The sequence below is a fragment of the Syngnathus typhle genome, linkage group LG15, assembly GCF_033458585.1.
Source record: "Syngnathus typhle isolate RoL2023-S1 ecotype Sweden linkage group LG15, RoL_Styp_1.0, whole genome shotgun sequence".
Taxonomy (NCBI): domain Eukaryota; kingdom Metazoa; phylum Chordata; class Actinopteri; order Syngnathiformes; family Syngnathidae; genus Syngnathus; species Syngnathus typhle.
In genome coordinates, this window is record NC_083752.1 from 10405087 (window position 1) to 10418532 (window position 13446).

Sequence of the window (13446 nt, forward strand, 5' to 3'; positions counted from 1 at the left end):
CAGCGAATGACTTTTGAAGTTCCCGTAAAAAAAATAAAAAATACAAGGAAACCTGCCTGAAAATAAAGTGAATCGATGTTTGATTTTGTCTCAAGCCAAACGTAGTAATGTGATGGGGGCGCTCCAACACAACATTTTGAAGCCCATCGCACGCGCTGCAGAAAACAGAGATTTAAAAATTATAATAGTGACAAAAGAGTTCACAAATGAGAAACCGTATGTACTTTAGTATCCAGGAAATAATATAGATTAAACTGTATTAAGATAAGCATTTGATTCAGCGATTCTAACCTAAGAATGGCCAATTTCTAAAAATCCAGAGTCTTCTGAGGTAAATTTTGGATTCTATGCGTCACTGTATGTCACCTTAAATGGCGACCTTGCAGCAGTGAGAAGACCCTAAGCTATTTTTGCGGTACAGAGAAGATCTAGTTTCAGCAATGTGTAGGTACTTAGAATATGGAAGGGCCATTCGTCCGTGACCTTTGTCCATGCCCTTTTAAGGGCATTGGTAGTAACCAGTAGAGTGAGACTCGGACCGCAGCTGTGGTCTTACGAGGTACAAATGATGGGGGAGAACAGATAGAGAGAAAGGAAAGAGCGCGAAGGGCAAGGAGCGCGGAAGGCGCGAAGGACAAGAGCAGGCGCGCAAGGGCGCAAGGGGCGCAAGAGCAAGAAGCGCGAAGAGCTGAAACATCTTTGCTCTTGGGGCCACCCTAACTTTTGGAGAGACATCACTTTGACATTGGTTGAATAAATCTTTTCCCAATCAGCCGTGTGTCACCGAAGTGCTTCCTTACCTGGACCAGCCATCGTCCACTGAGTGTTTTTTTGGAGACCAGCGAAACAACAAAGACCATTCACCACACTTCCATTCCACTTAAAGGAACTTTGGAACACTGGCCCAGTCCCCAATCAGCTAATTGGCGTCCGCTCCGTCTAATCACGTGGTATAAACCCAAACGGGCACGCCTTTCTCAGTTTTCACTCCGTGGCTCCAGGATGGAGGGCTTCCCGACCACCTTCCCTCCGCCCTACGGCGTGGTGTGCGCACCCGCCGCGAGCCCGATCCCGACCCCGGGGAGTGTCTGCTGGCCCAAGCGGGAGGCGCGCTTCGTGACGCCGCACGGTGTCAACTACCTGGAGCTGTGCAAGGCCATCCTGGGCCAGGCTTGGCCGGCCCCCGCAGCCCGAACCCGAGACTGCGGCGTGCAAGTGAACGCCAAAGTGGACAAGACAGTGCAGTGCTCCCTGGGGCCCAAGACGCTGCTTGGCTCGGGGGAGCGGGGGGAGGAAGAGGAGGACAGGGACAGCAGCGACAAGACTCCTTCAGTGAGCCAGCTGCGCTTCTTCACCCGACCGGTGTCTATCTACTCGCCCGTGCTCGAGCGCGGCTTTCACACGGAGCTCGCAGAGGAAGAGGCGCGTGACGAAGAAAAGGAGCACGAGCAGGAGGGGAGCAAACATCCGGAACAGGTCCACAAGGCCACTGTTCATCGGGCCAACAGGGGCTCCAATTTACAGGTTTTTGTCGTTCTCCCAAAATGTCCATTTGATATTAGTGATAGGATCTGGAAAAAAATGCACCGGCGACATTCTAGGTTTAAAACAAAAACTACATTCACGTACAGTGCATACTTCTTGTATAACAGAAGGGCTGAAGAAATGTGCATGTGGGTGCAATTTACACAGCTAAACTAATTTATATTGGTGTGGTGTTAAATATTCAGTGGGTCAACTCATTTACGATGTGAATGTGTGTGTCTGTGCTGTGTAGTTTCTGGACCAGAGGTACGGCTTCTTCCACTGCAAAAAGTGTAACATCCGGTGGGAGAGTGCTTACGTGTGGTGCATCTCGGGAACCAACAAGGTTAAGTCACCGACTGAGGACACTAAAAGTCTGCACACCCCTGTTCAAATGCAAGGTTCTTGCAACTTGCAGAAAAAGAGTGAGATAAATTACCCTGAAAAGTGTAACTGATTTGAAACCTGGCTTGTTTGAATGTTAATTATTCCATGAGTATTAACCATGTGATGCATCACCACAGGTGTACTACAAGCAGCTCTGCCGGAAGTGTCAGGTGGGCTTCAACCCCTACAGAGTGGAGTCCATCATATGCAAGGTAGGCAGAGCTGCATGATTGAGGAAGGCGTGTCATTCCTGTGTTGCATTTTTGACACTTGCATGTGGTGTCAATATGAAAGAAGTGCGCACCTTCACCGTGTGGTGTTCCAGGGCTGCTCCGAGACGTGCTGCAGCTGCGAGAAGAAGCAGAGACACATCAACATGACCAGGCCTCACCGACAGGATCTGTGCTGCCGATGCCGGGGCACCAAGCTCTCCTGCGACGCCACCTACAGCTTCAAATACATTGTCTGATGTTGTGACGGCCATGACGTGTTGGGCGGGCGCTCTCCACCTCTCCTTGTCGTTTTTCCACAGAATAAACTAAGTGCATCTCAAGGATGGACTCTGAATTGTTGTCTTGTTACTTGATAAAGCACTGGAGAAAAAAAATTTGGGTTTTTTTGCTGCTCACCTGCGACCCAAATGAGGGTTAGCTTTGTGAGAAAACTAATGCTTTGTTTCAACTTTTACTCTAAACGGAAAAGGCTGTCACACAACGGCTGTAAAAGTATTTACAAAGTGGAGAAAACCAACTTGTATCGAACAAGCTTGTTTTCTATTTTGAAAAATGTGCAACTTCCTGTTCGTCGGCATGCTCCAAACATACTTCAGCAGCGCAGTCAAACAAATCAAGTTTCATATTTCTCACTAATAAATATTTGCAACACACCCTCTGGGACGCATGCAGGTCACATGACTGATGCGGGACGCGGGGGAGTGATCAGCAGTCGCACACTTTGTCAGTGCTGAATGTCAGCAGCCGCACGTACAATTATTAATCTATACAAAGATGCACCGAAATTGCTACAGTTTTGACATCCAGGTTAAGCGTGGAATGGGAGGGGAGGGCTGGAGGTGTGACAGTATTAAGGTGCTACAGGGTTTAGGGTGGCGGTAACGCAGAAAGTCTGTCGTTTTTGTCACCTCGCGTCAAGTTTTTCCAGTGTGCTGTTTATTACAGTAGACTAACGCTTCCTCTTGTGGGTCTGCTTATTGCAGGGGTCACCAACCTTTCTTAAACCTAGAGGTACTTCCTGGGTACTGATTAAGGCAAAGGGCTACCAGTTTGACACACACTTCTGAAATAGCCAATTTGCTCAATTTGACTTTCACTACGTGTTATTGTCGTTTCAAATTCACTTGTAACTGTGATTTTAACAAGAATAGCAAAAATACAGTCAAACCTTGGTTTTTGACCACAATCCGTTCCAGAAGGCGGTTCGAGAAGCGAATCGGTCGAATTCCGAATCTATTTTTCCCATGACAAATAATGGAAAAAAAATTATTCCTTTTCAAGACTGGTCGCATTATTGTAACAAAGCCGTCGCTAAAATTTAGAAAATAATTTTAAAGTACTGATGTACTTTCCAAAATTTAAGTGGACCTCAGTGCGCAGGGAGCTTAATTTGGTCCGATCGCGCAACCGCAGCGCGCCGGGCGCTCACTGTCGCAGTGCTTTAAGAGCGTCTTTGTGTTTTAGGATGGCTTTACTGCTCCCACTTGCTTTCTTTGGAGGCATGATTAGGGGTTAATACAATCCTCAAAGTAACGAAAATACAATAACAACGGAGTCAGCGCGGTCGGGTTTTCTCGGGTTCTCCCGGCTCCTCTCGCGAGGTTCGACCGCCAAATTTTGTTCGACCACCGAAGCAAAAGAAATCTAGAATTTTTTGTTCGAATGCCGTTTTGTTCGAGAACCGGGACGTTCGAAAACTGAGGTTTGACTGTAAAATCAATAGATGCAGATCACTGACAAGTGCCGCTATTTTAGCTAATTTTAGAACAGTCGACTCATGCGGTCCTCACGTGCGACCTGGTTCCCGCGGGCACCATGTTGGTGACCCCTGGTTTAGTGCAATGGGGAAAATCTGGGACGGGGGCCTTGACGGCCGTCCTCGTCTTGGCGTCGCAGTTAGCGCTAGCATCAGGTCTGTATGTCGGGCTTTGGGCAGATTTCATTGCAACGTTACTGTGGGCGGGCAAACAAAGAACAACCGGGGGAAAGTCTAGAAGCGCTTAGAGAAGGCGCCGGGAAGCGTCGCTGGGAGGTGGCTGGCTCCACTGTCAGAGGCTGGTGCCGGAGGCGCTGGAGTCGGGGAGGTAGGTGGTGACCACGCGGTAGCCCTGAGCGCGGCGGATCATGTCACGGATCTCGCCGTTGAGCTCCAGCAGCTTGGAGCAGATCAGGCCAAGGTCCTGACGAGAGCCCACCAGGGCGATGGTGCCCGTCTGGCCCAAAGTCTGGTGCCGGAAGTACACATTGAGCAGAGTCTGGACTTCCTTCTCGGCGCCACCACCGAACACGCTGTGAGGCCACCGCCGCCTGGAACGAGCATAGACCTCGAATGTGGCTCTAATTCCCCATTTGCTCCCTTTTTTGCCTACCTGCACTCTTGAATGTAGCGGACGGCCTTGGTGAACTCGTGGTTCCTGAGACACTCCAGGATGGCCTTGACCGCCGCCTCCGACGATGGGAAAGTGGGCACGGCCATCGCAGCCACGTGGGCGTGAAGTGAGTGGGCCGGGTGTTCGCGCTCCAGGTCGCTGGCCACCGCTGCCTCCGCCGCCTGAAGGCAGCAGTGGAGCTCGCTCAGCTCCCGGGACATGTTGAGCAGCTAAAATGACAAGGATACAAACGGAATTTCTTTGCAGGAAGGACACGCACCAGCTACTCCCGTGGAATTATGTTCACCTCGGGCACGGAACTGATGGCGTGAACTTGGCAGATGAGCGAGCAGTAGGACTGGAAGAGCAGCAGAAGCTGGAAGTGCAGCTTGTACAGCCTCTGGCACAACTCCAGTTGCTGCAAAAGTCAAGCGGAACACCGGTTGGGACGTGAAGGGCACCACCGCGGCGGCGGCGACAACGGCATCAACGCGATTGCAGCGCGCATGCTGAAATCACAAGCGCCATAGCAAGCAGAAGAAGAACTTACGGCCAGAGACTCCATTTGCTAGAGTGTGAGAGCGTGTTAGAGGAAGACATTAGCATCAGTCAGACACAGACTCCCCCAGACTAGCGTTAGCTTCCGCTCAATGACGGGGGCCGGGGTATATTTCTGTTTGCTACTTTTGGTGGCTTGGTGATCAAACAAAATGCAATTGAACACGTTTATCATTCTTTGACAAACAGACACGATTGAGACATCCGGTGACTTGGACTAAAGGGCAGACTCAAGACTTTGTCAAGACTAAAAGCAGACCGAATCTGGCTATTTATGTATTTATTTTTATGTTCAATGTTTTGAATGAGTGAACGATTTGCTCAAAAAGAATGAATCTTTTCAGTGAACAAATCACTTCCGAAAGAAATTAGTTTTGTTTTTTTTCTCTCTCAATGTTTTACCAGGTAAGCCAATTGAGAACACTTTCTCATTTACAATGGTGACCTGGAGGCAAGGTGTGTTAAGTGTCTTGCCCAAGGGCACAATGACACGTGACTGTGACAAAGTTAGGGTAGAACCGTCAACCCTCCGGTTACTAATCGACCCGCTCTACTGCCTGAGCCACGACCGCCACAAATAATTCAGATTGTTGACAAAGCCCGATGTAACCCAGGTTAACATAGTCTTGTAAAATAAGAGCCTGTTAATAAAAACAGTCATAAAGAAAGTACATTGTAAATATCTTCTAAACAGACCAACACAGATTAAAAGCATGTAAATTATTAAAACAATACAAATTCATTATTTTATTAATGTTTTGTATTTGTTAAAATGACAAAAGTGTGAACATTCACTTTTATTTTGAAGGAGACATGATGACGTAATAAAAAGACCCATGTGACCAAAAATGCGAACTCTACTTTTTTTTTTTCCCGCCGTTTTTTTTTTTTTTTGGGATGACGACAAAGGTGCACTAAATACGGGAGTAAGTCCGTTAAACTAAAGGGAAGAGAGAAAGTGACACAGGATTATATAAAGTTTTTGTATTTGATGGACTTATTTTTTTGTTTTCAAACTTTTTTTCACCTTGGTGATGCACTAAGTGCGGAACGGGACTTGATTCACAAGGGTTGGTTCAGAAACATTTGAATTAATAACGAAGCTGATTTCTTGTGCGAGTCGCAAGATGGCGAGCCACCAAAGAGGCCTTTGAATTGTCTCTCACGCAGGAGCGGAGAGCACTTGCTGGACGTTGTTCATCGAACCTGGTAGGATCTATCCATTTTTTTCCACTGCTACACCGAAGTGGATTCGGAAAGGATTGATTGACTATTCAGGAAAATGAGGAGAAGCCAACTGAAGGGATATAGAGACATTTGGATATCAAAAGTCGTTCAGTCTTTTGCTGAATTGTTTTGAGTTTTGTACATTTTGTCACTTTTGTTTTTGTGAACTATATATGTGATGATGCTGTAATGGTGTTATTGAAATATTGATTAGTTTGAACAAAATCAGTGAAATGGTGGGAATTTAAAAGTGGCTTTAACTGAACTCAAATTAGATTTACTATTACTTTCGAATTACTTACCTGTATTGAATATTATTCAAACAACATACAGTGAGGTAACTAAACAGATTGAACCTTAGAATTAATAAAACAACCCGGGTTGAAATTGAAATTCCTTAAACTGAAAAGTTTAACTGAGAGGGAAATTATTTTCTTCAACTAACGTTGAGTTTAAATGTAAATTGTATGTCTATTGTTTGTAAACTGTAAGTCAACTATTTTCTCTACTAAAATAAGCCGGCAGTTCAATTCAAACCTTGGTCTGTGGTCATTTATCTTGCTTATTCTATCACCACTACAAATATAGCCGAACTTAGAACTGGTCCATTATCTAAATTACTGTAAGCACTGTCAAAACAAAAAGGTGTTAAACCAGCACAAACAGGAACCGAGTATGAAGAGACAGAGTTGCCTACTTTCTCTTCAGAGTCTCCAGGCTGGCACGTGACCACACCGTCGCCGGGGCACCTGGGAAATGTGTCCTTACAGCTGCGCAGCCACTGAAGAACACAACAAAGGACAGGGTTAGGGTCATCTTGCCATCGCGGTTAACATTCTGTGTGCTGGCCCTTGCGTGGATTTTCAGTTGATACTTTTTGATAGTTTCAAGAACATTTGCACCCCTTTGGTTCCTGTTTAATTCTCGCCAATTTCCGTTCCAGGAACCTTTCGTTCTTGGGTGCAGAAGCTGTACCATAATTGCTGTGCTACAAGGTGGCAACCGGATCTGTTCGTTCCAGAAGTCCCGTACAAGGTCTGCTCTGGGCCATCGGCCCGGAGTACATTTCAACAGCGGTTCCACACACAATGCCGCTCTAAAAGTTTTACCGTGACTGCCGCGTCTTCTTTTGTGTTGTAGGTGTCCAGGTACTCCTGAAGCTCCAGCGCGCTGAACTTCATCTTCTCCAGGAGGCCATAAGACATGATCTAAAAAGCAGGAGATGTGAACCCAATGTCGGCAGCAAGCGCCTCACGGCAAGCACGTAGAACTCACGGTGTCTGCATCAATGTATATGGTCGGGCAGTCCGAGCAGGAGGTCAGCATCTGAGAGGACTTGAGGAACTTGGAACCAATTCCCCTCAAGCCCTCGCCAAGGTAGGAAGCCACGTCCGTGGTCAAAGTGCAGAACTTCCCTTGGAGGTTCTTAAAAAGGTGAGATGACAAGAAGGCGGGAAAGCAGATCGGGAGCCATGCTTTTCCAAATCGACCTCCATTTGAGCCAGGAAAAATATTTGGGGGGCCTCACCCTGAAGAGTGACGAGAAGACCTGGAAGGTGTAGACGGCGCAGGAGCCGTCCGAGTCGGTCACCAACTGGTTGACATGACAGCGCCACGCCTCCTCTGCCTCGTCGCATACAGCCGGCTGGAAGGCGGCCAAGATGGCGGAGAAAAACGGGGACGGCGGCGGCGGGAAGCCCAGGTCCTCCAAGTCATCCACGTTGTCACGTAGACTGTCACCGCGGTTGACTGGGTTAGCATCCTCTTAGATCGGTCACTAGCAAGTTCATTTGAACTTGCGCCAAAATATGGTGTTCACCTGGGCAGACTGTTGGGGTCTAGAAAGTCCAGCGGCGGTTGGCAATAGTCAGGCCGACGCTCCAGAGGAGATGTGCAGACCCGCGCTTGCCCCGTCAGCTCCAAGGTGAAGCTCTCCCCGCAGTCGGAGCCAGCGGCGAGCTCGTTGGTGCTCAGGGACAGCTCGTCGTCCTGAGCCTGAGTGTCGTTGTCGTCACCGCCGCACGATCTCGCCTGCCGAGGACACAGTGCACACCGTCAGCGCACACAAACAAACTGTCCCAGCCATTGCAAAGTGCTGCACGGACTCCTACATGGAGGCCACTGAGGTGGTCATGCAGCAGTACCCCCGGGCCCGGTGCGGCGACGCCCAAGGACTGCGGCTCGGCAGACGTATTGTATGACGTGGACAGAGAGTCCGTGCGGTTGGTCTCGTCCGATGGAGACGGATTGGTCTGCAAGCGAAAATCGGCAGTGTGGGACGACAAACACAGCATATGACGCCTTGAAAAATTCGGGGAAAGTCAGTCATTGTTTTGGATATACATTTTCGTGAAATATTTCTTTCTGGATTTGTCGCACATTCTCTGGAGGGGCTGCAAACTATGTTTGTAACTATGGAGAGTAGGTTCTTTTAGACACAAGTTGAGCTTTGTTGCCACCTTGGTGCAAAAGAGCCATGTTGAAGCGTTGTGATCTGGGTCAGCATTTAACACCATTGACTCCATTACGTGGCGCTAGCGGGTCCTACGCACCAGCTGCGAATGCGACAGGCTCCGGCTGGCGGAAGACTCCTCTTCCTCGGAGGACTCCTCGGAATCATGGGGATCTTCGTGTCCCAGGCTAGGCGTGCTCCCCGAATGCTGGCTCTCCTCCAGCAGGTCGCCTAGCTCGGTGCTGTCCAGGGATCGGCGCCGCACACCCCAGTTGAAGTTGTCCACCGTCTCGCCCTTGAGGGAACGCACACAAGAACAGCATCCAGCGGGGAGGGGAAGTGAAGAAAGAGGGAGAAGTGGTGACGGCGCCCAATGTTGACTCATTAAGATTCGTGTCGATGAGGCCTACGCCTCGGTTTGTTCCACCGCCGAGCGCAAACGTCGAGTCACAAATATGCCGGTCGACAGATTCACATAGAGGTGTGCTCACTTTTGTTGCCTGCGCTTTCGACATTGATAAAGTGGCTTCGTACGTAGGGTGCAGGAAATTCACACCGCTATAGTAATTGTGCACTGACAACTTTACAATGTGCTCATTTCTCCAGTGTAGTCCCAGGAAGAGACATCATCAAATGTTTATCAAGGTGTGTTCACTTTTGTGAGCTTACGTCCTGTTGTTTTGCAACTTTTACACGAGCAATGGGATGTATGTGCCCCACGTGCTTGTTTGAATCATTGGCAAAAGAGCCCAAGGACCACCACAGCTGTGAGAGTAAAAGCTCATGTCAATGCTGAATGTGAGCAAAACGTACCTGGAGTTCCTGGGCACCGCGGGGGAGGGGTGGGGGGTGGGGTGGGGGAGAGACACTCGGTTAGACAGAGACAGACAGCGAGAGCCATAAAGCCAACATTTCTAATATATGGTGTACTTGTGTTGTAGGGGGGGATGAAGTCATATTACCTTGATGAGAAAATGAGAGGTTAACATAAAAGAAGCCCGGGCTGGTTGAGCTCACCTCTCCGTCCTCCAGCTCCACATCCAGGAAGTCAAAGTCTCTGAAAACTCTGAACTGCTGCTCGCTGGCCGTGTCCTCCAGCGTATCCTCCCTGGTGCCGCCCTCCTCCGACGACACGCCGCTCTCACGCACTTCCATCATCATGTCCAGGTCGCCGCAGGATGAAAAGATCACCTAATGGTGGAAAAGAAAAGGCAGAGATATTGCCCACAAAAATGCACTCCGCCGTTGCCCACAAAAAGCACTCCACCGTCGCCCCAGAGGAAAGTGAGGCAGATTACTGAAGGGTTTTTGGTCAGTCCAACTTCTTGTCCACACAGTGAAAGAACGTTCACCAGCTTCTCTCTGGTCCGCTTCTGAGGAAGAGATGGAAACAAAATCATCAAAGTCAAACCCTTGCAAAGGGCACAAAGACAAAAACAGCTTTTAAAAACACATTTTAGATTGGGTAGCGACCTGAGAATACTGAGGTTGTCTCCAGCTGACAGGAACCAGGATGGTATTGGAGTTTGACCCCGAAGAGGTGGACGAGGTGCTGCAGGTGACGGCCATGGCTCGGGCCTTGCCCTCCCTGACGCCGGAGCCCTGGAGCGTGTCGAAGCGCCGCCCAATCACTGGCGTCTGCAAAGAGAAGCGGCGTCAGCTACAGTGGCCTCAAAATCCTACGGGAGCCGTCCTCACCTCGGAGATGTCGAAGGTGAAGTCCAGGGTTTTCCCAGGCAGCGCCTTGGCCGAGCCGTCCCACACTCTGCTCACCTCCAGGTTGGAGATGTCGCCGTGGGCCTGGCCATACACCGGGTGCACCAGGCTGGCCGAGCGCGACACCACCAACTTCAGAATGTTCAGGGCGTCCTTCCAGTGCACCGTCTGTGGGGACGTGCACTTTTCAGCTCAAACTGTCTGTTGGCTAGCTGGCTTGCTTTTTCTTCTTGTGGTTCTTTTCTCCCAATTGACGGACACTGACTTGCACAAACTTCTCGATGGTCTTGGTGACGTCGGCATTGAACTGCTTGACGTGCACGGCGCTTAGGTCCATGTGGCTGAGCAAGCAGTAGATGATCTGCAGGAGCGACTGCTGCATGGGGGGAAGGCCTTTATCCAGTAGCTGCAAGGACAGGCCAGCAACGGATGGACGGTTACACGGGCGCGCCGCCGCCACAGCACATGCCAACTGAGAGCCCGCACCTCCGCCATGTAGGTGACCATGTTGAGCGTGATGTCGGAGAAGGCCTCGTGGAGGTAGCGGCACACTACGCTGACCCAGGAGAAGGGGTCCCGCGTGTACGAACGCGTCTTGTACAGCGTCATCACGTGGGCCAGGTGGGACAGCTTGGTGTTTTTCTCCACCAAACACACCTGCCGGCCGGGAAGGAGCAGATGATGGATGTGCTCCAGCCAAAAGCTAACATGAGGTTGCGTATCCTTCACCTGTGCAATTCTCTCCGCACTCTCCTTGCAGAACTGCGTGGGGTGCCCAAAGTGCTGCACCAGGTGCGGCAACAGACACAGCACGTTGAGCGGGAAACCTATGGCAGGGCCAGCTCCAGTCAGTGCTGCCATGCGGAAAGAAGGCGACGTAGACGGACTGTCCTACCCAGAGACTGCGAGCTGTCCACCACCGGCACGCGGGAGACGGGCGTGAGCTGGCAGAAGAGCTGCAGGGTGAGGTCGGATGTGGCCTGGGAGGTGAAGCCCTTCAGCAGGAGCTGTTGGATGCCCGAGAAGCCACTCCACCTCAGCTGAGCCTGAAGCTTCTCCAAACGCTCACGGTTCTCTGGCCGGTCCAAAGGCACCTGGCAAATAGAGTCCAGAAGGATGCAGAGTCCGAAGTGCGTCTTCGTCGATTCAGAAGCCACGGCACGCTGCGCTCAGCCTCCTCTGATGCTTGAGCGGGCAGCCCGTACCTTGGACAGGAGCTTGTGCACCAGGCGCAGTGACATCTGGTACTCAAATTCAAAGTCCGACTCCATGAGAGAGACTGCCACCCAGAAGACAGTGGCCAGTATGGAAGACGGGTGCGACACGTGGGCAGGGTCTGACAGGACGCTGGGATCAATGCGATTGGTGGAGGAGGCACAGGAGCCCGGGCCCCTGGCCGCCCGTGCCAGGCCATGACTGGTGCAGGCCTGGCAAAACATGCGCAAGACCACGTGACGCAAATGGGCGTGCCAAATGTGCAAAACCAGCAAATCCTTGCCTGAATACGGTCCAGAGTGGCACTGCGAGGGGGTTCGCCGGACTGGTAGCCGCACTCGCCAAACTTTTTAGGTACCGAGTAGGAGCGTTGGTGGCGCTGAGACGACAGGGCCGCCAGCCCCGGGCTGGGGAAGTTGAGCTGTCCCGTGCTCTTCCGGTTCATCAGCTTGTCGCTCAGTGCAAAGTCGGGAGACGACGTCCTGTGAGTGAGCATGACAGCGTGTTAGCTTTGATAGAGTTTTCCCACTCTATCTTTTATGCTAGAACCACACGTGAGACAGTTTGTCCATTTTACGCTTGCAAGTCGATAAATCCATCAGCACCCTGTGTACAGTGGTGCTTGAAAGCAGTCTAACTTTTGCCTCTTGCAAGAGAATATTTATTGAGAGAAAGCAGGCTGGGGGTGAGAGTGAACATGTTTCGGTGGTCACCCCGCAAACCGGTTAATCAGTGCAGAGGGTCTTACCTCTTTGTTTTACAAGGTTGTGGAAACAGATACTAGAGGAGCATTTTAGATAACTAAGCAAGAATGTTCCCACATCATTAAGTTAATGATTCTAGTCAACATTCCAAGATAATCATACGTTCAAAATAATTTGTCAACCCTAACAAGCGTGACTGTAGGAGAAAAATATCCTCCATCAATCTTGCACGTGTTGTATCGGCAGACCGCCTGTTAGCAGCGTCAGCAGTCCCGGAGCGCTAGGTTAGCACTGTCGGGGGCGCACTCGAGCCTACTTGCAATCGTTTGCATTTGATGAACGTGTGTAAGTGCAGATGGTAACCTGGTGAGCGCCGCCATTAGGTCGCTGTTCTTCAGACACTCGGCCAGGTTGACCACCACCGATTCCAACGTGAGCAGCACTTCCATCACGTAGCCCTGGCACACACAAAGAGGCTAGCTGGAGTGGAGGAAGTGGTCCCAGCCCCTTTCTTGGCGGTGAGCCCCTCACCTGCACCTCGTCCCCGTGCTCACCCACCACCTCTACGAGGCGAGACACCAGGTCGGACACGGCATGGTTGTTGATGGGCTGCCCCAGCGCCCGGAACACCTGGAAGGAGCGACCGGCGTAGTGACGAGACGAGCTGCACAGCGCAGTCTGCAGCGCCACGTCGCTCAGCTGCTGCTCCAGGTGGAAGTCTGTGCCGCAATCAGAAGTCGGCACTCTTACGGTGGGAGTCTTAGATGTCTTTGCTTGGATCCAAGTTTGTACCTTTCCTTTTGGCAAATTTGTATCCACGCTCACCTGACTTAGACTCCTTGAAGACGGAGATGACATGGCGCAGGAAGTTGGAGAGCTGCTCGGTGCTCTTGGAGTTTGGGTTTTTGGGTGTGATGTCCTCGTGCACCCATAGTGGCCCCACGGCTCTGAGCAACAAAAACACTTTACTCCAGGCACTAGGCATCTGGCACCGATAACACTACGCAGCACGTTAGAACGTGTACACTTTTAGAACGCCCCCACCCCCAGTGTGTTGTGTT

At 50.5% G+C, this 13446-nt stretch overlaps 2 protein-coding genes across 7 annotated transcripts in view; one reads left to right on the plus strand and one right to left on the minus strand.

The window, feature by feature from the left end:
- Nucleotides 1-50: 50 nt before the first annotated feature.
- Nucleotides 51-2507, plus strand: LOC133167890 (zygote arrest protein 2.L-like). Of its 3 annotated transcripts, none has more exons than XM_061298986.1 (4): nt 51-1524; nt 1778-1925; nt 2049-2123; nt 2237-2507. In XM_061298986.1, exons 1-4 carry the CDS (start codon nt 1003-1005, stop codon nt 2386-2388), a joined length of 897 nt encoding a protein of 298 aa, XP_061154970.1. In that variant the 5' UTR covers nt 51-1002; the 3' UTR covers nt 2389-2507. The 3 variants fall into 3 exon arrangements, with proteins under 3 accessions (XP_061154970.1, XP_061154971.1, XP_061154969.1); XM_061298987.1 differs by having other exon boundaries at nt 1778-1870; nt 2237-2501; XM_061298985.1 differs by having other exon boundaries at nt 1778-1949; nt 2237-2496.
- Nucleotides 2508-2582: 75 nt separating this feature from the next.
- Nucleotides 2583-13446, minus strand: part of fryb (furry homolog b (Drosophila)) — a 31586-nt gene continuing 20722 nt past the window's right edge. For all 4 annotated transcript variants that reach the window (XM_061298972.1, XM_061298973.1, XM_061298975.1 and 1 more), the window contains 23 exons: nt 13211-13332; nt 12917-13104; nt 12749-12843; nt 11965-12163; nt 11672-11893; nt 11362-11560; nt 11196-11293; nt 10953-11123; nt 10732-10872; nt 10449-10634; nt 10224-10388; nt 10049-10123; nt 9768-9941; nt 8851-9045; nt 8410-8550; nt 8118-8329; nt 7827-8031; nt 7574-7723; nt 7408-7506; nt 6996-7079; nt 4821-4931; nt 4514-4743; nt 2583-4451 (listed from right to left, as the gene is read on the minus strand). In XM_061298972.1, coding sequence (XP_061154956.1) covers nt 4193-4451; nt 4514-4743; nt 4821-4931; nt 6996-7079; nt 7408-7506; nt 7574-7723; nt 7827-8031; nt 8118-8329; nt 8410-8550; nt 8851-9045; nt 9768-9941; nt 10049-10123; nt 10224-10388; nt 10449-10634; nt 10732-10872; nt 10953-11123; nt 11196-11293; nt 11362-11560; nt 11672-11893; nt 11965-12163; nt 12749-12843; nt 12917-13104; nt 13211-13332 — 3721 coding nt within the window. In that variant the 3' untranslated portion in view covers nt 2583-4192. The remainder of the gene's footprint in view (nt 4452-4513; nt 4744-4820; nt 4932-6995; nt 7080-7407; nt 7507-7573; nt 7724-7826; nt 8032-8117; nt 8330-8409; nt 8551-8850; nt 9046-9767; nt 9942-10048; nt 10124-10223; nt 10389-10448; nt 10635-10731; nt 10873-10952; nt 11124-11195; nt 11294-11361; nt 11561-11671; nt 11894-11964; nt 12164-12748; nt 12844-12916; nt 13105-13210; nt 13333-13446) is intronic.